Raw genomic sequence first — 26,510 nt, 5'->3', positions numbered from 1 at the left:
TCAAGACCCATAGCTTAGAGTTTTTAGAAAGTATTACTTTGTGTTTGGCAGTCTTGTGACGTCCTTGAATGAAGATGGTGTACAGACCAGTGTTCCTGGGAAGGGAACAATGTAGTGAAACAAGATTACCTTGGAGTAAAGAGTGAGTATTTGTCCCAGATCAGAAGTATTGGGATAAAAACCCTGAAGAGCTCACTAAAAGCTGATTATATTTAAGCTCTGATGTATAATAAGGGGCGGAATAGTGGCTCATTGCTGCCTCCCAGCACCAGGTACCCGGGTTCGATTCCAGCCTCTGACCACTGTGCAAACTCCACACAGACATTCTCCTCATGTCTGCGTGGGTTTCATCTGGGTGCTCCAGTTTCCTCTCCCAATACAAAGATGTGCAGGTTAGGTGAATTGGCCGTGCTAAATTGCCCATAGTGTGTTCAGGGACGTGTAGGTTAGGTGCATGAGTCAGGAGTAAATGCAGGGAAATGGATCTGGGTGGGAAACTCTTCGCAGGGTCGTTGTGGACTTGTTGAGCTGAAGGGCCTGTTTCCACACAGTAGGAATTCTAATTCTAATAATAACTCCAGGATGAACTATCTGTAGCTTCTGTCTGAGTTAACATCACAAGTGACTTAAACCTCCTGAATTTTAGAGACTGAAATTCTAGTGTGAGTACCATACAAGTGTGTTTTTAGGTACTCTTCAAGGTTTGTTACTGGATGAGGAATGTGTTTTGCTTACTGTACAAACTTCAAACAAAAACAGTATTTACAAAGGAGTATCTTGAGATTAATATGATTGTTTTTACTGAGAGTTTAAAATGCTTTGAATTTTCATTATAAGCAGATAGTTAAGTTTAGTTTGTTTAATTTTTATCCTCATTTCTTTTGTTAATAAACATCTGTTTTATGATTGAAGCAAAATTTGCAGCATTCTGTATTTGCACGTCAGCAAGAGACCCCTTTTATTAGAACTAAAACAAAACAATATATAATCTATCAAATCAGGTTTTTGCTGGAATCTGAGTTGTTAAGTAATAAAGTCACATTGGATTATAACACGGATAAATGATTTAAATGGAAGTCAAGACATATGGTGAACATTCAATGTTTCAGTTTTTTTCCCCCAGTGTTTATAATGTGCTCAATCTTGTAGCCTGCAATGTACTGCAATGATATTCAGCATTTTCTTTCTTTTTGGAACTATCGAATTGTTTGCGTTGGATCTGTGATGGGAATCTACAGAAGCGTTTTAGAGCTGCCCATGGAGATACCCTTTGATGCATTTCGAGTGAATTTAGGTGTTCTGGGAAATAATAAAATCATAAACTCAGTTCATAATATGCTGTTGTCTGGAGCACAGATCGCAATTACTGGCATAGTGCTGGAAGCTGGAGACTGCAACCAAGCACCCCAGCAGAACTTAAAGCAAGATATTTGAAATGCTCTTTAATTTCAGATGGATGTTCAGTCTCCTTTTCAGGAGATCGTACGCATAGTGTTGTTGGATCTGCTCTACAGATAAACTCCTAACCTGTCACTGCTGTAGATTGACGTTCAGAATAATTAGAGGGCAGTTTGCTTATTGGATAGGACGTAATTTTGACTTTGTTTCCGAAATCACCGACTGTCTGAAAGCTGAGGGAATGATTTTGTGATTTTTTTTTTAAAAGAAAATCTTTGTTCCTCCACTGTATACCTTTTTATACCTTTATTTTCTCGTTAGTCTGCAGGCTGAAAACTGGATGCTGCTCAGTCAGGTTTTCTGTAAAGTATAAGGGATTTACTTTGATCTGGCCCCTGGGGATGTAAAGCAAGATTGGGATAGATGTATGAGTGAATGATAGCCAGTCTGGAAGATACTTAAAAATCCAGCTGTCCTCTGATATAATTGATACCAACTTGGGTTAGAAGCTGTAATCTGTAACCTGCTTGCATGGTTTACAGGAACATCCTAAAGTACAGTACCTGTTGTACATCATGTGACATCTGTGTGTTATAGGTGAAAGCAGCACTTTGGGCTCTCCAAGGAGGAACATCTGTGGTCATAGCAAGTGGGACCCACCCAAAAGTAACTGGCCATGTAATCAATGACATTGTCGAGGGAAAGAAAATTGGAACTTTCTTCTCTGAGGTCAAACCTGCAGGTGGGTGCAAAGTGATTTGTTATAAATAGATCACCTTTCTCAAGTATTAATACTGGATTGACTACTGAATTATAGATTTAAACAAAGAATATAAATATAGAAAGTAACAAATTAGAAAATAGACAAATATACATTACACTTTAAGTAATAAAATTATCACACTCTGACAGTAGATGTTACATTAATAACCATAGCTACAGGCAAGAGGAATGTTACTGCGGGGGAAAAAACGGATTTGTATTTCCATTATTCGTTTCACACCCTCAAGACATCCCCAAAGTTAATGAAGTAAACTTTTTTTAAATATTGCCATGTTCTAGTGTTGAAATATACTGTTGAGATAAATATGTCTAGGGCACTGTTAGTACTCTGGGCTGCTTTTCAAATAGTGGTTTAAGATGCAGTTTTTTGCTACTGTGTAATACATTGTGCTGTTACTGACTTATAAGATGTTTAATTTATTAAACTTCAGATAGGATTAGTAAATGTGCTCTCTGATCTCTGGTAGGCCCCACTATTGAACAACAAGCAGAAATGGCAAGGACTGATGGACGAGTCATGGCTTCGCTACAGCCAGATCAAGTTAGTGACTAATTGAATCCTTTAGTTTGCAATCTGTGGTACTTATCAAGAGTAGAAGTTCTGATTTCTTGAAGTTTATGGTCAACATTCTGCTTTTTATAAACCTATTAATTATGTTAAAATTGTTCCCATTGGGGATTTTGCATTTCTTTTTTATTCCCTCTTACCATTTTACTCCATTCTCTCTCTTCCATTGTCTCACAACATGTCACAATATGAAGTCTGTTGTATCTTCAGCTGAGTGAATTTTTTTTGGTTAGAAATTAATACTGGTTATGGGAGTCAAAGCTATAATTCCTTCAGGGTGTGGAGTGAGTACAGGTTTAAATCTGGCACGGATCCCATTCACACCAGTCTCCGGGATAGTGCGTAGAGATATACAGTAAAAGAGTACAGTGTTATTTTGAAATCATTTGACTCCTGTGTCTCCCCACCTTGACTGTATGACCAGATTGAGGGCCTTTCCTTGTGGGTAGTGGAATGCATGTATGGTAGCTGGGGCATATGGTCAAAGATAAAATCCTGTGCTTAATGGCCTTTTTGTTTTATGTTGTATGTGTTTTGATGTCTTTGTCTCTTTGCAGAGGGCTGATATTATTCACCGGCTGGCTGATCTCCTGACAGACCATCGAGATGAAATCCTGAAAGCCAACGAAAAAGACATGGAGAAAGCAGTGACCTTGGGTCAGAGCAAAGATCTTATTTTTGGCCTTATTATCTGTGATTTATAAAGGTTGTTGCATGTTATAAATTTTATTTATAGGTCAGACATGTTTGAGCTGTCCAATGCCCAGAGAGATGTTTTTTGTGGAAGGCTAGGGGACAAAAGCAGCCCTGGTATATCTGTCATTCTATATATCACAAGGTGTAAAAAGAATCCAGGCGATTTGTTTTCATCATCCTAATGCTGTCTAGCATATAAAATTGTCATTTGTGTTGTCCTTGGCCTTTTTGTTTGCATTGCCTAAACTAGTCAACTGTGTAAGCAGTGACATGAGACCAACGCCTAATGATTGTTCGGACCATTTCATAGAATGAAATCCATTGTGACCACACTTGTTTCTGAATTCTACGATCATTACAATACTAACCTGTAATAAAAACAAAGTGTTAAGCAAGTGGTGAAACCCAAAGAAGAGGAATATTGAACTCCAAATATTAATTCTCTTTCTCTCTCCACAGATGCTGCTAAACCTGCTGAATTTCTCCAGCACTTGTTTTTATTTCAGACCTCCAACATTGCATTTATTTCAGTACAAAGCCATATTTAACTCATGCAATCATGATATAAAATTAAGCATTCTTTATAATGTATGCTTCCATTTTGTGCCAATCTATAGCAATGTTTTTATAGTCCATTAAACTCCAAATTCGCTATTATTTCATAGTCAGATGATCAGAGAGCTACCAGGACAACCACACTGAGTACTTGTTGCAGCTAATTGATTCCTTGCCAAACCAAACTTGTAATAACTGGGTAAAAAACAAAAGAACTGTGGATGCTGTAAATCAAGCAAAAAGAGAAATTGCTGGAAATGCTCAGCAGGTCTGGCAGTATCCATACAGAGAAATCAGTTAATGTTTCAGATCCGATGACCCTTCCTCAGAACTGATGGTAGCTATGAAAATGTTCGTTGATATGCAGAAGGGAGGGAGTAAAGAGTAAATGATAAGTGGGTGTTGAACCCAAAGAAAGAGAAGAACAGTTTGACAAGAAGTGGATAACGATCTGGCTAGGAGGGTGAATAGCTGTTAATGGAGACTGTTAGCCACTGACAGTCCCCAATGGATTGTGTAATAGCAGATTGCATGATAACGAGGCTTGGTGTGTGGGGATTGGGTTCAGGACATGGGAGAATTTAATTGCTCCCTTTCCATCTCCAAGGACTCAAATGCACCTACTTCCATCTGAAACAGCACTTTGTCTGCACTTCACAATCTAATCTACTACATTTGCTGCTCACAATGTGGTCTCCTCAACATTGGGAACCAAGACGTAGATTGGGTGACCATTTCACAGAAAACCTGTCCACAAAAAGCTTCCAAAGAAGCTCAGCGCAAGCTGGAAGGACAGCACCTCGTTTTCTGCTTGGGGACCCTGCAACCTTCTGGATTCTATCGAGTTCAACAACTTTAGGGCTTGAGCTCTCCCATGCCCCCACTCCAACCCTCTCACACCAGGCCTTCTTATCACATTGTCAGCCACTAACAGACCCCATTAATAGCTGTTCACCCTCCTGGCCAGATTGTTATCAACTCCTTTTCTGTCCAACTGTTCTTCTCTCTCTTGTTTACTCCTTACCCCCTTCCCACACCCCATCCTCTACATACAAACTAACATTTTCCTAGCTACCATCAGTTCTGAGGAAGGGTTACTCGATGTGAAATGTTAGCTCTGATTTCTCTCGACAGATGCTGCTCGATCTGTGCTTTTCCAGCAATTCCTGTTTTTGCTTGTAAACACTGGATGTCAGAGATATTGATGGGAAGTATAATGACAAGTGATTTCTATGCATCTTTTATCTTTCTCTGGAGCAGGTCGACTTTCACAACCACTGTTAAAGCGGTTGTCCCTCACAACAGCAAAGTTAAATAGCCTGGCCATCGGTCTCCATCAGATTGCAGCATCCACTCAGGACAGTGTGGGCCGGCTAATCAGGAGAACCAGAGTTGCAAAAGGACTGGACCTGGAGCAAATAACTGTTCCCATTGGTGTCCTGTTAGTGATTTTTGAATCTCGTCCAGACTGTCTTCCCCAGGTGAAAAGCAACATTGTATGAAATGCATGAGGATGACAGAAAATGGCTCAGATTAGAATCGTATAGAGTAGTCGAACTAAGGTAAAAGAATATTGAACAGGAAAGTTGAAGTCCTAAAGGGCCAAAGTGGAAGATTACACTGGTGGATTGTGTACAATACCTTGTAAACAAAGGTGATAAATGCCAATCTTTTTGTTATCATCCTCATCCCAAAATCAAGTCAGAAAAATTAAGTGATTCTCATAGCATGGTTATTTCAGCCACTTTAAGCAGTTTCTGGACACTCCATTACAGAATGGAAATTAACATCATAGAGAGTGAACACAATAGATTGACCAGAATGATTCATTGAACCTTGGAGCAGGCATAGGCCATTTGGCCCTTCAAGCCTGCTTTGTTGTTCACATGATCATGGCTGATCCTTTATCTCAATGTCATATTCTCTCTTTTTTTTCTCTCCATTCTCCTTTTAATGTTTTTAATATCTAAAAGCTTATCAGTCTCTTTCTTGAATACACTCAGTGACCTGGACTCCACAACTTTTGATGGTAACAAATTCCACACTAACCACTCTTTGAAGAAATATTTTCTCATCTCAGTCATTTAGAAATGTAGAAACTAAGAGCTGGAGTGCCACTCAGCCATTCCAAAGGTCACTGATAATAGTGATGAGAGGCCTGAGGTATTGAGACTATTTCCACTGGAATAGAGAAGGCTCAGTGGAGATTCTTCATAGTTTTTTAAAAACTATAAAGATAATGCAATGGAAATAGGGAAGAACTGAGGGTGGAGGGGTAGAGTGATGAAGGGTCATAATTTTAAAATTATCACTGAAAATGAGAGCGGTTATGACCAGTTTCCTTTACAAGTAAGTTTATTGGAGCAAGGATGTCAAAATATACAGGTCATTGCATTTCTAACGTTGAACCTGAAAAATGGGGAGAATGTGAAGTAATGTATTTACATAGCACAGACACAAACTGGCTGAATGGCATCCATTGAACTGTAAAGTTGTGCGATGTATCCAGGTTGAAACTTTATTGCTGGAACAGCACAGCAGGTCAGGCAGCATCCAGGGAACAGGAGATTCGACGTTTCGGGCACAGGCCCTTCTTCAGGAATCATCTCAGTCATTTAGATTCCTGAAGAAGGGCCTGTGCCCGAAACGTCGAATCTCCTGTTCCCTGGATGCTGCCTGACCTGCTGTGCTGTTCCAGCAATAAAGTTTCAACTTTGATCTCCAGCATCTGCAGACCTCACTTTCTCCTTGTGCGATGTATCCAAACTTGACAGATTTTGATGTCCCAGAAATAATGGTTAGACAACACTTTAGCTTTGCAATTTTTGTATTTGAAAGATTTTTTCCAGTAGCAAATAGCAGGCTGTGGATAACTAAGAACTATTAGATAAATTGGTTTCAAGAAGTTTGAAAGGTTATTGCAGAAAACAAAAGCTCATGCTGTCAGAATTAACATGAACATGGATAGAAGATTGGCTGTTTGGCAGAAAGCAGTACACATTAATGAGTATACATCCTTGGCAGGATGTAACATTGTTTTCTCTTGTGGGTGAGTCCAGAACTAGGGGACACTGTTTTAAAATTAGGAATCTGGACAGAGATGAGATTTTTATCTTAAAAATTTGTGCAATTTTTTGGATTTTTCTGCCTCAGAATATTTGAATTTTTTTTTAACACAGATGTGGATAGATTCTTAGGCAGGGAATCAAGGGCTATCAGAGATGGGAATGTTGATTGTAAAACACAAACAGATCAGTCATGATCATCTTGAATAGTGGAGCAGGCCTGAGGGGCCTTATATAGGGAGAAATAGACAACAGATCAGAGGTTGTAGGGTAGGGATTGATAAGACTTCATTTGATAAAATATGTGCAGTCTGGCCATCTGAAGTACATTAGAACAGCAAGGATTGTTCTGTATGATTGGAACTTAATACTGAAGAATAAAAGAATTAAGAGAAAACTTTAAATTTATATTGCATCTCAGCATATCTCCGGGTCCTTTGCACCCAGCAAGTGACTTTTGAAATATAGTTGGCTTGTTAATTAGCCAAATGGTATTTAGGAAATTTTGAAAATACACTAAGTTCTGTGGCTGCCACGGAACATAAAAGCTTTCATTGTTTAGGAATTTTAAAGTTGTGGTACATTTATAGAATCAAAGAATCGTTATGATGCAGAAGGAGGACATTCACCCACCATATCTGTGCTGACTTTGAGTATTTTGACATGCTGTCAAGATCCTGCCTTCTCTCCATAACTATGGTTTCTATTTAAATGATTGCCTGATGTCCTCTTGAATGCCTCAGTTGAATCAGCCTTCACCATAGTTAACAGGCAATGCATTCCAGACCTTAACTACTTATTGTGTGAAAAAGTTTTTTTCTTATCTCTCATTTCCTTCTTTTGTAAAACACTTCAAATCTGTTCCTCTGGTTCTTGATCCTCTCAAGCGGAAACAGTTATTCCTTATCTACTGTACCCACACCCCTAATGATTTTGATTCCAAGCCACTTACTCTGTACTAGAACAGGGCTGGGCTGCTTCCCTTTTTAGAATGTGGGTAGTGTACAATAAACAGGTTCCAATTAAAACATTTTAATAAACTGAGCAAATTTGCTTTATTCTTATTGGGAACCGGTTAATTTGTAAGTTCTGTATAGCAGAATATGGAATCCTAATTGAATCAAAAATACTGTTATTTGTTTCCATTTTATAGGTTTCTGCACTGGCAATAGCAAGTGGAAATGGCCTGTTATTGAAAGGAGGGAAAGAAGCGACTCTCAGCAACCACATTCTGCACCATTTGACACAGGAAGCACTTTCCATGCATGGTGTCAAGGACGCAGTTCATTTGGTAGGTGCTGATTCAAGTTTTTAGTTTAGTGACAAACTGACTATGTTACTGAGTAAGGGATTCATGCTGTTGTGTTTAGGAACTCCGACTTTAGTTCGAGATGGTGCTTGATTATCGGCCATTATAGATCAGTGAGAACAGAGGTAATTGATACAGAACCTGGGGTAAATTAGGATTTGGGCAGCAGAGTTTTAGATAATCTAAAATTGTATTGAAAATGCAATATGGAAGACCAGACAGGAGGACTTTGGAATATTGTGTTTGGAAATAGCAATGGCAGGATAATGGTTTCAGTTGAGATAAGTAATACAGATGGAAGTTCGTGGTCTGTCTTGTGATGTGGGTTTGAAAGTCAGATTGAGATCAAGAAGGAGACTGAGATTTGTAGGTTACAGTACAGCATGAATTGAAAATAATCTCAAAATAGGGATCTTTTAGGGGAAATGTTTGTGTGTTAGACTATAGAATGTATTGGATGCGAATCTTATCAGAGTGGATTGGTTGGAGAGACAGATGGAAGCGATGAAGAATTTGCAACAGCAACAGTATGTGATGGGTGGCAGTTATAGGAAGTGGGGGGGGAAATGTCTCCGATACAGTCATAGATGGGTTAACTCCAGGAAGGGTAAGAGTGGTAAGCACCTAGGGCAGGAGTCTTTTGTGGATATAACCATTTCAAACAGGTATGCTGTTTTGGAAAATGTAGGGGGTGATGGATTCTCAGGGGAACATAGCATGTACAGCCAAGTTTCTAGTATTGAGACTGGCTCGAATACAACAAGGGGTACGTCTGCTTTCAAGAGATCAATTGTGTTAGGGGATTCTGTAGTCCGAGGTACAGACAGACGTTTCTGTGGCCAGCAGAGAAAAAGCATAATGGTGTGTTGCTTCCCTGGTGCCAGGCTCAAGGATGCAGAATGTTCTCATGGGGGAGAGGACCCAGCAAGAGGTCATTGTCCACATTGGAACCAACGATATAGGAAGGGAAAAGGTTGAGATTCTGAAGGGAGATTAGAGAGTTGGGCAGAAATTTAAAAAGGAAGTCCTCAAGGGTAGTAATATCTGGATTACTCCCGGTGCTATGAGCTAGTGAAGGCAGGAATTGGAGGATAGAGCAGATGAATGCATGGCTGAGGAGCTGGTGTATGGGAGAAGGATTCACATTTTTGGATCATTGGAATCTCTCTTGGGGTAGAAGTGACCTGTACAAGAAGGACGGAATGCACCTAAATTGGAAGGGGACAGGGAAATTTGCTAGAATTGCTTGGGAGGATTTAAATAGTAAGGTAGTAGTGGGGGAGGGTGGGACCCAAGGAGATAGTGAGGAAAAAGATCAATCTAAGACTGGTACAGCTGAGAACAGAAGTGAGTCAAACAGTCAGGGCAGGCAGGGACAAGGTAGGACTAATAAGTTAAACTGCATTTATTTCAATTCAAGGAGCCTAACAGGGAAGGCAGATGAACTCAGGGCATGGTTAGGAACATGGGACTGGGATATCATGGCAATTACAGAAACATGGCTCAGGGGTGGGCAGGACTGGCAGCTTAATGTTCCATGATGCAAATGCTACAGGAAGGATAGAAAGGCAGGCAAGAGAGGAGGGAGAGTGGCATTTTTGATGAGGGAAAAGCAATACAGCTGTGCTAAGGGAGGATATTCCCGGAAATACATCCAGGGAGGTTATTTGGGTGGAACTGAGAAATAAGAAAGGGATGATCACCTTATTGGGATTGTATTATAGACCCCCTAATAGTCAGAGGGAAATTGAGAAACAAACTTGTAAGGAGATCTCCGCTATCTGTAAGAATAATAGTAGTTATGGTAGGGGATTTTAACTTTCCAAACATCGACTGGGATTGCCACAGTGTTAAAGGTTTAGATGGCGAGGAATTTCTTAAGTGTGTATACGACAATTTTCTGATTCAGTATGTGGATGCACCTACTAGAGAAGGTGCAAAACTTGACCTACTCTTGGGGAAGTAAGGCAGGGCAAGTGACTGAGGTGTCAGTGGGGGAGCACTTTGGGGCCAGTGACCATAATTCTATTCGTTTTAAAATAGTGATGGAAAAGGATAGACCAGATCCAAAAGTTGAAGTTCTAAATTGGAGAAAGGCCAATTTTGACAGTATTAGGCAAGAACTTTCGAAAGCTGATTTGGAGGCAGATTTTCACAGGGAAAGGGACAGCTGGAAAATGGGAAGCCTTCAGAAATGAGATAACAAGAATCCAGAGAAAGTATATTCCTGTCAGGGTGAAAGGGAAGGCTGGTAGGTATAGGGAATGCTGGATGACTAAAGAAATTGAGGGTTTGGTTAAGAAAAAGAAGGAAGCATATGTCAGGTACAGACAGGATAGATAGAGTGAATCCTTAGAGTATAAAGGCAGTAGGAGTATACTTAAGAGGGAAATCAGGAGGGCGAAAAGGGGACATGAGATAGCTTTGGCAAATAGAATTAAGGAGAATCCATTGGGCTTTTACAAATATATTAAGGACAAAAGGGTAACTAGGGAGAGAATAGGGCCCCTCAAAGATCAGCAAGGCGGCCTTTGTGTGGAGCCACAGAAAATGGGGGAGGTACTAAATGAATATTTTGCATCAGAATTTACTGTGGAAAAGGATAGACTGTAGGGAAATAGATGGTGACATCTTGCAAAATATCCAGATTACAGAGGAGCAAGTGCAGGATGTCTTGAAACAGTTAAAGGTGGATAATTCCCCAGGACCTGATCAGGTGTACCCGAGAACTCTGTGGGAAGCAGTGATTGCTGGGCCTCTTGCTGAGATATTTGTACCATCGATAGTCACAGGTGAGGTGCTGGAAGACTGGAGGTTGGCAAATGTGGTGCCACTGTTTAAGAAAGGCGGTAAAGACAAGCCAGGGAACTATAGACCAGTGAGCCTGACCTCCCGTGGTGGGCAAGTTGTTGGAGGGAATCCTGAGGAACAGGACGTACATGTATTTGGAAAGGCAAGAACTGATTAGGGATAGTCAACATAGCTTTGTATGTGGGAAATCATGTCTCACAAACTTGATTGAGTTTTTTTGATGAAGTAACAAAAGATTGAGGGCAGAGCAGTAGGTGTGATCTATATGGACTTCAGTAAGGCGTTCGACAAGGTTCCCCATGGGAGATTGATTAGCAAGGTTAGATCTCATCGAATACAGGGAGAACTAGCCATTTGGATACAGAACTGGCTCAAACGTAGAAGACTGGGTGGTGGTGGAGAGTTGTTTTACAGACTGGAGGCCTGTGACCAGTGGAGTGCAACAAGGATCGGTGCTTTTTGTCATTTACATAAATGATTTGGATGCGAGCATAAGAGGTACAGTTAGTAAGTTTGCAGATGACACCAAAATTGGAGGTGTAGTGGACAGCAAAGAAGGTTACCTTTAGATTACAACAGGATCTTGACCAGATGGGCCAATGGGCTGAGAAATGGCAGATGGAGTTTAATTCAGATAAATGCGAGGTGCTGCATTTTGGGAAAGCAAATCTTAGGTGTATAAGTCCTGCTAAATGGTAAGGTCCTAGGGAGTGTTGCTGAACAAAGAGACCTTGGAGTGCAGGTTCATAGCTCCTTGAAAGTGGAGCCGCAGGTAGATAGGATAGTGAAGAAGGCGTTTGGTATGCTTTCCTTTATTGGTCAGAATATTGAGTACAGGAGTTGTTAGGTCATGTTGCGGCTGTACAGGACATTGGTTAGGCCACTGTTGGAATATTGCGTGCAATTCTGGTCTCCTTCCTATGGGAAAGATGTTGTGAAACTTGAAAGGGTTCAGAAACGATTTCCAAGGATGTTGCCAGAGTTGGAGGATTTGAGCTATAGGGAGAGGTTGAAAGGGTAGCGCTGTTTTCCCTGGAGCGTCGGAGGCTGAGGGGTGACCTTATAGAAGTTTACAAAATTATGAGGGGCAAGGATAGGATAAATAGGCAAAGTCTCTTCCCTGGGGTCAGGGAGTTCAGAACTAGAGGACATAGGTTTAGGGTGAGAGGGGAAAGAGACCGAAGGGGCAACCTTTTCACGCAGAGGCTGTATAGAATGAGCTGCCAGAGGATGTGGTGGAGGCTGGTACAATTGCAACATTTTAAGAGGCATTTGGATGGGTATATGAATAGGAAGGATTTGGAGGGGTACTGGCAGATGGGACTAGATTGGGTTGGGATATCTGGTCAGCATGGACAGGTTGGACCGAAGGGTCTGTTTCCATGCTGTACATCTCTATGACTCTTGTGTAGAACTCTGTCATGAGCATTGAAGCCGTGGCTAAGAATGTTTTAAAAGAAAATTATACAGTTGCTTGAAAATTTAAGTATTTGACTTGGGATATTAAAGTGCTGTGAGAGGAAAGTCTGATTAGACTGGGCTGAATATTAGAGTGTGGGCAGTGAGGGGAGACTGAGATTAGATGAGGTGGGACATCAAAAGATTCAGGGCATGAGGGAAATTGTGGGAATAGATCTGATAACGCATGAAGAGAAGGTCTGGAGCATATTTGATGTGTCAATATTTCTGTGCAGAACATTGCCATGTAATTAATAGATCGATAGGTTAGTTATTGACTTCTGGCATTTCTTCAAAGGGTTGATTTTTATGTTTCAGGTAAGCACTCGAGAGGAAGTAGAAGATCTCTGTAGACTCAACAAACTCATTGATCTAATCATCCCTCGAGGCTCCTCTCAGTTGGTACGAGACATTCAAAAAGCATCCAAAGGCATTCCAGTCCTTGGGCACAGTGAGGGGATTTGTCATGTGTATGTGGATTCTGATGCTAATATAGAAAAGGCCATCAAGATTGGTAAGTCTGGACTGGAATAGAGCCGGGCTGGTAAACTGGCTTATCCTAAATATTGACAGTCCTGGTCAATTAACACAGATTTGAGTTTGTCTGCATTCCGCCATGCTTCCACATGAAGTCTACTTTGTCACCCAGAGGCTCAAAGGCTAAGTCTATGAATACATTGGTGGAAGGTTGTTGGCTACATAGACTGGCAAGTCAACGGCAGACTTCTGTTTATAAGGTTCTTCAGAATTCCAGTATATTTACAATAACTTCATTTTTATGCCTACTTAATAAGTCCCATTGTTATCAAATAAAATCTGACCCGAGTCACATCAAGAGATAGTAAGGCAGATGACCAGACATTTTGACAGAGGTATGATTTAAGGAGGAGAAAGAGGAGAATTTCAATGGTTCAGGATCAGATAGGGAAGTTTGGATGTCTTTAAATTTACAAAAAGTGGAAGATGGGAGGCTGACTAGGAGTGCATTGGAGTAGTTAAAGAAAATAATTGGGGTTTCAGCAAATGTTTGAGTTGAGGCATAGAAGTCAGTTGGTGTTACAGAGAAAATAATGATAATCATAATGGTGAGTGTAGGAATTGGAAGCTAACACAGGGATCAAATATGACACCCTGGTACAAGACGTTTGTTTCGGCCGCAAAACAGTTACTAGGGAGAGGAATGGAGCTGGGAGCAGAGCTTGTGGTTTGTCTTCCTAATATTTAATTTGAAGAGGTTTCTGTTTATCAACTATTGAATGTCAGATAAGTACGCTGATAATTTAGAACCAGTGGGAGGATAGAGGAATGTGTTGTACAACAGTGTTTCCAGAGTTTACTGTGAAAACTAGTGCTGCTTTTGGATGATGCCACCAATTGGCAGCATGAAGAGAGCCAGCGGAGGGGGCCAAGATAAATCCTTGAGAGATACTAAAGGTAACTGAAAGAGCTCGGGAAGATAAGCCATTTCAGTTGGTCTCTGGCTATGACTGGGTAGGTAAGAATGGAAGGAAATGAGAGCTCTCCCAACCAGTTGTACAGTGGTGGAGTGACATTGAACAAGAATTGTGAGACTGAGGGTATAGAAAGACAAGCAGAGTGCAGCTACCTTTTGCAATCAAATAAGATGTCGTTTGTCAATCTGAAAACAGCTGCATATGCACTGTAGCAAAGGCAGAAACTTAATTTGAGGAATTCAAACCTGGAGTTCTGGAAGAGATTTGGGAGGTGACAACACATTTTAAGATTTTGAAGAAATTTTAGAAATTAGATTAGATTAGATTAGATTACATTACATTACAGTGTAGAAACAGGCCCTTCGGCCCAACAAGTCCACACCGACCCGCCGAAGCGAAACCCACCCATACCCCTACATTTACCCCTTACCTAACACTACAGGCAATTTAGCATGGCCAATTCACCTGACCCTGCACATCTTTTAGACTGTGGGAGGAAACCGGAGCACCCGGAGGAAACCCACGCAGACACGGGGAGAACGTGCAAACTCCACACAGTCAGTCGCCTGAGGCGGGAATTGAACCCAGGTCTCAGGCGCTGTGAGGCAGCAGTGCTAACCACTGTGCCACCGTGCCGCCCATAAGATAGAGAAGATAGAAGATAGAAGAGAAGATAGAGATAAGGTTTACAAGGATGGGGAATCCATTTTTTTGTGTGTGCAGAAGGGTGATGCTGCCAGATTTAGAGGACAGAGAACCAGTACCAATTTCAGCTAATATGGGAGTCAGGAAAGAGAGCTGGTATTAACAATTATCTCAAATTGATAGAAGAAGCAGGAGGGGAGTTTCACAGACAGAGATTAGCATTTATAGCCAATGAAATACTTTTAACGTGTAAATATTGATGTTAGATGTGCAGCTTCAAGCAAGTTTCCACAAACAGCATTGTGATAATGGTCAAAGAGTCTCTTTTTAACTATGTTGAGAGATAATTGTTGGCCAGAATACCAGGGGTAACTCCCCTATTCTTCCAAATTGTTATTTGGTATTCTTTCTTTCAACTGAAAGCAAACAGAACTTTAGCTTAACACCCCAACACTCTGCATTCCCTTATGTGCTCTAGTGTTTAACTCTGGAGCAGAAGTAGATCCCATAACTTGCTCAGGGAGAGTGGTATCCACTGAGCCATAGCTGATGCCAAATTATATGGGACTGTGCAAATTAGCATCATATGTCTGTCCAGATTGCTCACTTGTGTGAACATTGATAACGGGTCAGTAAGACATTCAGACTCTAGAGAATCCGAGTCCATACCTGCCTCCTATTGAGGAAGCTCCACTGCTGATGTTTTTTTTTTGCTGCATCTATTTTTTAAATTGCTAAATTAATTCAACATTGAAAATTTTGTCAGCTCAATTCTGTACAAGAGTCATACTAGACTCAAAATGTTAACTCTGTTTTTGTATCAAATATTTAATAAAACCAGTTTCTATTTTCAGTTCGAGATTCCAAATGTGATTACCCTGCAGCATGTAATGCTATGGAGACATTGTTAATCCATAGAGACTTGCTGAGGACACCATTCTTTGACCAGATTATTGACATGCTGAGAGTAGAACAGGTAAGGACATTGTGTTTCGTTTACAAGTCCTCAGAGCTGTAGAAATGAGACAGGGACAGGCATTCTATTCACATGGGCATTCAATAAGGACAGGCCTGGATTCTACTGCGGTGCACTCCAAAACTCAGTCAGCTATGAATGGGTTTTAGCTGAAAAATAGTCACTAAGATTGGCTTTAGAACAGGTACTGCCAATCCTGGATCTGTAACACATAGATAATTTATTTGGTAAGCTGGAGGAAATAGGACAAATTCTGAGAAGGAATCAGCCGTTAGTTGCTGAGATACCCCTTTACGCCCTACGTTACAAATCCTGAACTTGCTGTGCTTAATCTGATTATGCCTGGAAATGAATTTTCTTCCTTTGATCAGGGTTTGTGCTGTATAAGATCCTCAATGATGTCAGTGTGTCACGATTAGCAATGTTTTGTATTTTCAGGTGAAAATTCATGCTGGGCCCAAGTTTGCATCATACTTGACTTTCAGCCCTTCAGAAGTGAAGTCCCTTCGCACAGAGTACGGAGACCTGGAGTGCTGCATTGAAGTTGTGGACAATGTGCAGGATGCAATTGGACACATACATAAATATAGCAGTTCTCACACGGATGCAATTATTACAGAGAATGGTAGGTGTCATCACTTTATACTGATATTGTCCATGTTCCTCTTCCCTAAAACTAAATCAGCAAGCATTAGATTCTTGAAAGAGAACTGGATAATATTAAAGGTTGCAACATGTCAGATGGCTTCTTTTGGAGAGAACTGTTAATCAGTAGAGTCATAGAGATGTACAGCATGGAAACAGACCCTCTGGTCCAACCTGTCCATGCTGACCCTAAGCTGTACATCAGGACTGAAACTTTGAAAAGCAAATGAGCACTTTAACAGAATCAGAACATAGAGGAACTAGCAATTGAAAATACAAGAATGTTCACTAATGAGAGGACTACTATCTGCTGGGATGAGGGGAGGAGCAGGAACCCTGTAAACCAGAACTGATATAACCGTAAGGGGAAGCGAGTCAAACTGGGCAGCATCAATAGCTTGTGGAATGAAACAAACTTGATACCCTGGATGCAGACCTTTCTCTCCAGCAACAGCTCTCTTCTTTTCACTCTCTTCATTCACTCAATAATCTGACAATCCTATGGCATCCCATCCAAATTGCTCATACCCCTGCCTTGACCAATCTGATTGATTTGAATACATGTTATAACTTGGTTTCAAGTTAATTTTTTTTTTAATATATTTAATGTTGAAATGTTTGGATAGTGCTTAATTTTGTGTTCCAACGATAATACAGAAATGAATTTAGCAGTGGAACATTTCTAACCCCTCCTAGAGCTGCAATCAGATTTGGACCAGTTTACAGTATAGGCTGGCTTTGAGCTGAGCTGAATTTATGATTGCAAGTTTTTGTATTTTAGAGGAGACAGCTGAATACTTCATGCAGCATGTTGACAGTGCTTGTGTCTTCTGGAATGCAAGCACTCGATTCTCTGATGGATATCGATTTGGACTTGGTAAGCTGCACTAAATTATATAGATTTATGTTTGGATATTAGGGTGAAGCCAGGTTATTGTTACCCCTATGTGTTACACATAATGTAAACAGATGTTCTAGAGCAGCACAGAGCCAACATTAAAGAAAGACCCTCCCTATCCATAACACTGAACGAGGGGGTTTTCCTGGTCTTTGAGAGCATTTTCCTTTAGCATCAACAATAAGTTAACTCAATATTTACTTATCACTGTTTATGCAATCATAATGCTGAAGCATAACTGCAGAATAGTATTGATGTTACAGAAAGCTCAACATTGCAATGTAAATATATTTTTCTTTCTGCAATTTAGATTCTGATCTTTGGATTTTGTCCCAAAGTGACAGCAATTTTGCACAACAAAATTCCACAAATAGCAATACATGAAATGATCATTTGTTCTCATGTTTGATGTAGTGTTAGAATGAAGAATGTTGATCAGGACTCTGAAAGAAATCCAAGCCCTCCTTTTTAGTGCTTCCATAGTATTAATTTCTCAAGCCTTATTTCCATGGAAATGGACAGTGCTTGATCAGCCTGTCTTATACCTTTTGTGGTCTATAACTATCTCGGATGTCCTGAATTGTCACGTTGATACCCCAACTCCTTTTTCAAGGGTACAGTACAGTGGTTTGTTATTATCATTATTTCATGGGATCCTTTTTAAAATTAGTTCTTGGAACATGAGTGTTTGTCGGAGAAATTAGCCCAACAAATTAGAGATCACAAAGCACAGTTCGAAGTGAAGTTAACAAACAGTTTATTAGTATGGCGATATCGCGGAAAAGAAATCGACTAAGCTGAAACAGCACAGTCTGTCCAGATAGCTGAGAATTCTCTTCCCCCAAGCTGAGGATGAAGCCAGGTTTTATAAGAATCTTGTACAATAAGGTTAATTAAAATGGGGATAGATAAAATGTATTTGGAAATTAAGTAATCCAGTCACCAATGATAAACGAAAAAGTTATCGAATGTATGTCCTGATTGTCGACACAATGTAACATCCTGACCGTATCAATGAGTTCTTGATGGGATCAGAAGATTCCAGCTGTCTTGGCAGGTAGGTGAGAATGTCTGTCTCTTTTGGAACAGTAAGGTGCTTCCATTGTTCCTGTCTTTTGGTGCCTTTTGCGTCTGACCTGTTCTTTGTGTGGCTTTGGTATTGCTGTTATGAGACTGCCCTCTGGGCTTTGGCACAGCTCTGTTGACCAGGTATTGTTAGTGTGTTTTGGGAAGTGTCATCCTTTGTCTGCGAGTGACTATAGTTCTGTCTGGTTTCACTAGTCAGCCTGCTTGGTCACTGCTGAGACATTCTGGGTGTTTCTGGTATAGTTTGGCCATGTTTGCTTTCCTATGTTCTGTGTGGGCCTACTATAGGTAGGCAGGGTGGCAGACCTTTTCCCACAGTATTGCTGGCAAAGATAAAATTTATTAGGCATCCTTAGTTGCCTTATTTCTGAATCCATGTTAATGTGAGACTGTAGTAACATGTAGGCCCAAACAAGGTAGTGACAGCAGGTAATTCCTTAATGTTCAAAGGTGAACCAGTTGGATTTGTACAAAAGCTGACTGCTTAATGATCACTTTTCTGGTTGAATCTTTTTTCAGTACTTTTAAAATATCAAATTTATACAAGCAGGATATGATATTATTAAAACAGTAACACATCCACAACACTACGAATTCAATTCCAGACATACCATTTTAAGAGATTTTACACTCAGAATGCACTTTGCCTGGAGTGATTGAAACACTATTCCTGAATCCAAAGGATTGGTGAGAGGCAACCTGATCTGATAAAGGGGAGTAAGACAGTTATTTTAGATGTTGTAAATCTGAAATAAAAACACACAAGTCAACAAGTTTGGTAGCATCTATGGAGAAACATCCATTAAGTTCAACGTAACTGTTCTTTGGAACTAAAGTGTTCATTTTGGACTTGCGTTAACTGTTTCTCTGAATTTCCCAACACCTTTTTTTTTTTGTTTTTGTATTTATATTTCTGATTATAGGAGACATCTGAGCTCTGGAGTGGCTGCCACCTTTTTCTTTCTCTTTTCTCTCCTTTCTCTCTCTTCTTCTCTTTCTCTTTCTCTTTCTTTTTCTTTCTCTTTATTTTCTTTCTCTTTTCTTTTTTCTTTTCCTTTCCTTTCCTTTTTCCTTTCCTTTCCTTTCCTTTCTTTTTTTCTCTCCTCTCTCTCCTCTTCTCTTCTCTTTCTTCCTTCCCTTTCTCCCCTCTCTTTCTTCCTTCCCTTTCTCCCCTCTCCTTCTTCCCTTTCTCCCCTCTCCTTCTTCCCTTTCTCCCCTCTCCTTCTTCCCTTTCTCCCCTCTCCTTCTTCCCTTTCTCCCCTCTCCTTCTTCCCTTTCTCCCCTCTCCTTCTTCCCTTTCTCCCCTCTCCTTCTTCCCTTTCTCCCCTCTCCTTCTTCCCTTTCTCCCCTCTCCTTCTTCCCTTTCTCCCCTCTCCTTCTTCCCTTTCTCCCCTCTCCTTCTTCCCTTTCTCCCCTCTCCTTCTTCCCTTTCTCCCCTCTCCTTCTTCCCTTTCTCCCCTCTCCTTCTTCCCTTTCTCCCCTCTCCTTCTTCCCTTTCTCCCCTCTCCTTCTTCCCTTTCTCCCCTCTCCTTCTTCCCTTTCTCCCCTCTCCTTCTTCCCTTTCTCCCCTCTCCTTCTTCCCTTTCTCCCCTCTCCTTCTTCCCTTTCTCCCCTCTCCTTCTTCCCTTTCTCCCCTCTCCTTCTTCCCTTTCTCCCCTCTCCTTCTTCCCTTTCTCCCCTCTCCTTCTTCCCTTTCTCCCCTCTCCTTCTTCCCTTTCTCCCCTCTCCTTCTTCCCTTTCTCCCCTCTCCTTCTTCCCTTTCTCCCCTCTCCTTCTTCCCTTTCTCCCCTCTCCTTCTTCCCTTTCTCCCCTCTCCTTCTTCCCTTTCTCCCCTCTCCTTCTTCCCTTTCTCCCCTCTCCTTCTTCCCTTTCTCCCCTCTCCTTCTTCCCTTTCTCCCCTCTCCTTCTTCCCTTTCTCCCCTCTCCTTCTTCCCTTTCTCCCCTCTCCTTCTTCCCTTTCTCCCCTCTCCTTCTTCCCTTTCTCCCCTCTCCTTCTTCCCTTTCTCCCCTCTCCTTCTTCCCTTTCTCCCCTCTCCTTCTTCCCTTTCTCCCCTCTCCTTCTTCCCTTTCTCCCCTCTCCTTCTTCCCTTTCTCCCCTCTCCTTCTTCCCTTTCTCCCCTCTCCTTCTTCCCTTTCTCCCCTCTCCTTCTTCCCTTTCTCCCCTCTCCTTCTTCCCTTTCTCCCCTCTCCTTCTTCCCTTTCTCCCCTCTCCTTCTTCCCTTTCTCCCCTCTCCTTCTTCCCTTTCTCCCCTCTCCTTCTTCCCTTTCTCCCCTCTCCTTCTTCCCTTTCTCCCCTCTCCTTCTTCCCTTTCTCCCCTCTCCTTCTTCCCTTTCTCCCCTCTCCTTCTTCCCTTTCTCCCCTCTCCTTCTTCCCTTTCTCCCCTCTCCTTCTTCCCTTTCTCCCCTCTCCTTCTTCCCTTTCTCCCCTCTCCTTCTTCCCTTTCTCCCCTCTCCTTCTTCCCTTTCTCCCCTCTCCTTCTTCCCTTTCTCCCCTCTCCTTCTTCCCTTTCTCCCCTCTCCTTCTTCCCTTTCTCCCCTCTCCTTCTTCCCTTTCTCCCCTCTCCTTCTTCCCTTTCTCCCCTCTCCTTCTTCCCTTTCTCCCCTCTCCTTCTTCCCTTTCTCCCCTCTCCTTCTTCCCTTTCTCCCCTCTCCTTCTTCCCTTTCTCCCCTCTCCTTCTTCCCTTTCTCCCCTCTCCTTCTTCCCTTTCTCCCCTCTCCTTCTTCCCTTTCTCCCCTCTCCTTCTTCCCTTTCTCCCCTCTCCTTCCTTTTTTTTTTCTTTCCTTTTTTCATTCAATATTTCTGCACCTGTAGTATGAGCATGTTGTTCGTTTTGTAACTGCTGTGATGCATTGCTATCAGATGTGGCCAATAGTTGCATTTGGAGCTTGTTGCCAATTCATTTTGTTGAATGACAAATGGGTATGTACTTTTTACTCACTATATCTGTCGATAATTATTTCAGAATGTTAGAGTTTCCTTCCATAATATTTGAGTGGAAAACTTCCCAACATGTTCTCAGTTGATACTAACTAGAAGGTCTACATATTTCCACTATCTTTCTTTCCTTCTGAAGGAGTTGATTCCCTGCTGAGCTTTGCTTCCAGTTTCTGAATATCTTCATGACTGAACTTGCTGTGAACGCCCACTGGTTATCTGAGTATAAGAGCTGTCACAGTGCTATCCGTTCCTGTCCCTGCAAGCAGGAACACCAAGTAGTGATGAGGAAGGCAGTTGTGAGGCTCCTGTTTAGGCCAGTTTAGTACAGGCAGGCAGTGCATTGTACAACTACTAACTTCTCGAAGGGATCGGTGTTCACATAACACTTCAGTTTTTGCCAAAAGGATGCACAAAATCAAAGCTTTTTGTCTTGCGCTCATCAGGACTAGGATGCAAGAAACCAGACTTGATAAAGGAAGATCAGTTTATACAATGAGAAGAGAGAACTGATCAGTTAGGCCATCATTGGTATGGAAATGCAGCAGTCTTAGTTCTCCAAGCATGCAGATAGCCTCTGATTGGTCTTGGTGTTGCTATGCTGAATGTAGCAGAGATTGGCAATCTTCACGACTTCCTTCCCAGTCAAAGTAGCTATAATGAATGTACAAATTCCATTTATTGACATTAACACATCTGTTCAATGATGGTAGTTTCTAGCATGTGGAAATGCATCACTCTGAGCCCAACTGACCATAGCAGGCAGTGTACAAATTGTTTTCAACCAACTTGTGCTTGTAAACTTCATAATGCTGTGTCCAGCATTAGATGTAATTTTCCTATTAGACTTCATTTGCCAAATGATTTGGAAACCAATTTAAGATTGTCAGTAAGGTTTGCTGTGTAATGCATTACATATACTTGAAAGTACGTATACTTAACACAGTTTCCAGTTTTATAGGCAAAACTTGTGTATACTTACACCCTTTATCATTGGAAAAGGGACCATGGAGACTGTCAATCGTTGCTGCATTCCCTAAGCAACACTCTGGCCATTCAGAGGCTATCTGCTGGTCTGAGAACTAAGGTTGACAGTTAACGTCTTGCATTTCCAAGCCTAAGAAGGTCCATCCAGTCGGTTGCATTTTCTCATACTGTATAAATTGGTCTTTCTCCTCCAAGTCTGCTTCCCTGTATCTTGGTCTTGATGAGTTTTAAAATAAAAAATATCAATCGTGTATCTGCTTTTCAGCATTAGCTTCTGTACCACCAAGCATCCGCTCTTACTCAGAAGACATCAAACTCTTCTTGTCCAAAACTATGTTTTTTGTTTTTCAGGTGCAGAGGTTGGAATCAGTACGTCTCGTATCCATGCCCGTGGGCCAGTAGGATTGGAGGGGCTGCTGACCACTAAATGGCTGCTCCGTGGAGAGGGCCAGACAGTGTCTGACTTTGCGGAGCAAGGCAGCATGAGCTACATACATGAAAACATACCTGTACCCCAAAGAACATAAACACTTTCACAATGAAAGTATCACAGACATTTATCCTCAGGAATGTTCTGTGACTGTCCATCATTGCTTTCCAGCTTTATTAGTAAGCTATATTTATAAATATCTGTGTAGCAAAGTTTTCATACACCTCTTTCATTTGAGGTCCATTTCGGAGGTTGTTTTTGTACCTGTTGCTGCCCCTTTCTCTAAATACTCCATTCTGATGCTTAAAATGGTACTTGTTAGCTTAGGTAGCTTTTTTGAAGTGACAAGTGAATTAATTATTGTTTGATGAAACAATATCCAGGACAAGTCTTAACAAACAGATGTTACCAGTTCAAACCCCCAATTACTCTTCAACAAAAGTGTGAAGGTGAGTATTGAAGAGAAACACAAAATAACATCAATCAGATTGCTGTCATTACAGGCACGCCTTCCAAACACATTGTGAATGGGGCTCACTTATCACACTGATGTCAATAAGTTATCACTTGACTTTTTAAAGTTGCTTCCATGTAGTCCACTTTCCCTGACAATGTTGCCATTGGTGGGTATGTCGTATCATTTGAATGGGCTTTGCTTCATTTGTGACCCCAGTCCAGTAGAAAGTTGGGAATTTTGAGGTCAAATAAGTGCAGATGTAACACCGTATGGTGAAGGGGCACAAGCCTACAAGTGCATTGCTACAACAGTGGTAGTGTTGAGAAAGGTTTCAGCTCCTTGCACACAAATCACAAAAAGCTTAACATTCTGTTATAGCTAGCAGTTAGGAAGATGAATGGAATGTTGAGACAAAAACAGCTGTTGCAGTATTTTGCCTTTCTTAGAGGGCTCCCTACCTAAGGACCAATATCTTCCTTAGAGAAGAGCTACGGGAGATTGATTCTACATCTAAGGATTATCTTGAGGACAGGTTGAGTAGAATGGATCTATATTCTCTGGTCTGTATAAATGAAGATGTCATCACATTAATGGAGGCATGGATGCTGAGAATTTGGAGTCTCCAACTCGGAAACAGAACTAGATGCCACATTCTCAGGATAAGGATGTGGTCATTTAGAACCAAGATGAGGTGAAAGTTCTGTCTGAGCATTCATAGATTGCAAGTCATTAAGCATATTCAGCACAGATCAATAGATTTTTGAGCAAGATGGATCAGGAATAGGCAGGGAAAATGGTCTTGAGGCACAAAGTCATCCATGATGATTTGAATGTTGCAGCACACTCGAGCTATAGAGCCTACTTCTGCTATTTCTTATCATCATGTTACCTTTTGGGAAACACAACATAGGCCCTTTGACAAGACTTTGGTGCAAAGCTCTGAGAATGCCACATTACAGTGAAACTGAATAGACTGTCAAGTCGTGACCACCTAAATTGATGTGAGCAGAATCTCATTTAAGATTGTCTAGACTGAGAGAAAGTAATATAGGGCAAATAGTGAATGAGGGATCGGTAAGGATATGCATTTATTTGGCAGGAGAAGTCAGTGAACCTGGGCTTGGGAGAGAATAAACAAAACATGGGAAAAGTCAAGATCCAAACAGTTTTTCCAACATAGACTGGAGACAAATGTGTTACAGTAGTGAAGGATTCTGGACAGGATATCATTACATTTGGGTGTTAATCAAAATTCACATTCCTTTAAGGTCCAGTAGACATATCTTGCACTGGGAAAGTACTTGCAGGATGAATGGCCTTAGAGCCGGACTCAAGTGCAGATTGTAGCTGTGAAACTTCTTTGTGACCAAGTTACTGACCCTGGAGAACTATTCACTTTCTAAACCTCCAATAGACCTGAACACCCAGATCTCTTTGTACATCAATTTTCCCCAGGACTTTTCTATTTACTGTATAGTTTGCTCTTGAATTGGATCCAAAGTGAAAATCAATTCTTTTATAGTCACACGTGTCACATGCGGAATTAGCAATCCAGTGTCTCATGGATGTTTTTAGAAACTTTTTTTTTACTGGATTTTGGAAGATTTATGTAATTTGTAGGTGTGAGACCATAGTTTCTTTTGCCAAGTTTTCATTTTGTAAAAGTGCATTTAGGGTTGAATAACGACCTGAGCAATTACAGTGCATCAGAACATGGCACTAAGGATCCTGCACCAGTTTTAAGGAACTATCCATCAAATTGCAAATAAATTATCCAGCTAAACCAGCCAAAAGCCCCAAAAAAGTGACTTTAAAGTCTGTTGCATTCTCCCTCTTGGTCATGTACAGATTTTTGGTGCTTTTAGCAATAGTTATGAGAGTTTCAGATAGTGTGGTTATCACTCTGTTTACAGAGACAATAAATTGTCTTGAAATATTTTGTATTTGTTATAGAATAAAGTTTTCAATAAATGTGGAGCAGTTGTACCTGTTTAATCAGTGTTGGAATACAAAGTCAACATATGTTATATATAGCACTTGTAAAGTAGTAAAATGCCCCAAGGTACCTCATAAGAGCTCCATCAAACAAAAGTTAACACCAAATCAGAGGGAGGTATTGAGACAGATAAAGCTTTTTATTAAAGTTTTAAAGGAATGTTAGGAAACAGGCCCCTGGGCCCAACAAGTCTCCGAAGAGCAACCCACCCAGACTCATTCCCCTACATTTTACCCCTTTACCTAACATTACGGGCAATTTAGGATGGCCAATTCACCTAACCTGTACATCTTTGGACTGTGGGAGGAAACCGGAGCACCCAGAGGAAACCCACGCAGACATTGGGAGCATGTGCAAACTCCACACACAGTTGCCTGAGGCAGGAATTGAACCCAGGTCTCTGGCGCTGTGAGGCAGCAGTGCTAACCACTGTGCTACCGCACTGCCCATATGATCTTAAGTTCAAATCTTCAATATCTTTAAGTTGGTTTCCAACTTAAAGCTGACTTTGAAAGATAAAGGGTGGGAGAGTGTTGCTCTGAATGGGCTTTGGAGACATGGATGATTTAATGGTGATGATTAATGGGTGAAAATTGCCACAGATGATTTGGTAGTGAAAAAAGCCTTTGGTTGTGAGTGATACCACTTTTAAATCTTGAAAAGAAACACAAAAATAATGAGTGGAAGAGGATCCTTGTATTGCAATTATGATCTGCACCTTAGCCCTGCAGCTTTCAGCAGGGTTATGTGCCATGTGCAGGAAGATAGGATTTGAAAGGGCATCTGAGTGTCTTTGGGTTGGCACAGATAAGATGGGCCAAACTGTCATCTTTTGTGCTGTATCATTTCTGTGGTTTCCCAAGAAGTAGTGTCCCTACCTGGGTTCAAGCCCCACTTGCTCCAGACCCGTATAATAGTTTCTAATTTACCTATTCTATGATACTATCTAAAGGGGTGAGAGGTACTGAGCAATCAGGTAAGTGATTTGAGTTTAAGGGTCATGTCACAGTTGTCAATGGTGGAGCAGAGGGAATAGGGAAGCAGAAGAGACCAGAAATGAATGTGTCGGGATTAGGTCGGTGTGCTTTGAAACCGAATGGGGAAGGCCTGAATATGAATGTTTAAGACTACTTTTAAATCAAGACATCAGACTGGAAGCAAACTTAACTCTGAGAGCCCAGGAGTCTTGGGTGAATTGGTCCAAGTTAGGACATAAGCCACTGATATTTAGACCAAGGACATAAATGGTAATTCATGAAAAAGTAAATTCAAAACGAATCAAGAAATTAATTTGATTTTAAAAAAATATTTTAAATAATTCACCAAGTAGGAAAACATTTTAGATATATTTTGAATAA

General features: G+C 41.1%; 1 protein-coding gene across 3 annotated transcripts in view; it reads left to right on the top strand.

The window, feature by feature from the left end:
• The window catches only part of aldh18a1 (aldehyde dehydrogenase 18 family, member A1), a 61,009-nt gene that overhangs the window by 23,691 nt on the left and 10,808 nt on the right, over positions 1 to 26,510 (top strand). For 2 of the 3 annotated variants that reach the window (XM_043712873.2, XM_043712872.2), the window contains exons 9-18: positions 1,996 to 2,140; positions 2,649 to 2,722; positions 3,307 to 3,406; positions 5,261 to 5,481; positions 8,219 to 8,356; positions 12,962 to 13,157; positions 15,597 to 15,718; positions 16,157 to 16,343; positions 17,145 to 17,240; positions 22,621 to 25,131. In XM_043712873.2, coding sequence (XP_043568808.1) covers positions 1,996 to 2,140; positions 2,649 to 2,722; positions 3,307 to 3,406; positions 5,261 to 5,481; positions 8,219 to 8,356; positions 12,962 to 13,157; positions 15,597 to 15,718; positions 16,157 to 16,343; positions 17,145 to 17,240; positions 22,621 to 22,796 — 1,455 coding nt within the window. In that variant the 3' untranslated portion in view covers positions 22,797 to 25,131. Of the gene's footprint in view, positions 1 to 1,995; positions 2,141 to 2,648; positions 2,723 to 3,306; positions 3,407 to 5,260; positions 5,482 to 8,218; positions 8,357 to 12,961; positions 13,158 to 15,596; positions 15,719 to 16,156; positions 16,344 to 17,144; positions 17,241 to 22,620; positions 25,132 to 26,510 lie in introns of those variants that run through there. The other variant, XR_006314957.2, reaches the window with a different exon arrangement.

This window comes from Chiloscyllium plagiosum, unplaced genomic scaffold (genome assembly GCF_037043375.1).
Source record: "Chiloscyllium plagiosum isolate Xiang-an unplaced genomic scaffold, Cpla_swu_hap1 HiC_scaffold_22, whole genome shotgun sequence".
Lineage (NCBI taxonomy): Eukaryota > Metazoa > Chordata > Chondrichthyes > Orectolobiformes > Hemiscylliidae > Chiloscyllium > Chiloscyllium plagiosum.
The sequence above is the reverse complement of the archived record's forward strand: the minus strand, read 5'-3'. Positions and strand labels throughout refer to the sequence as shown.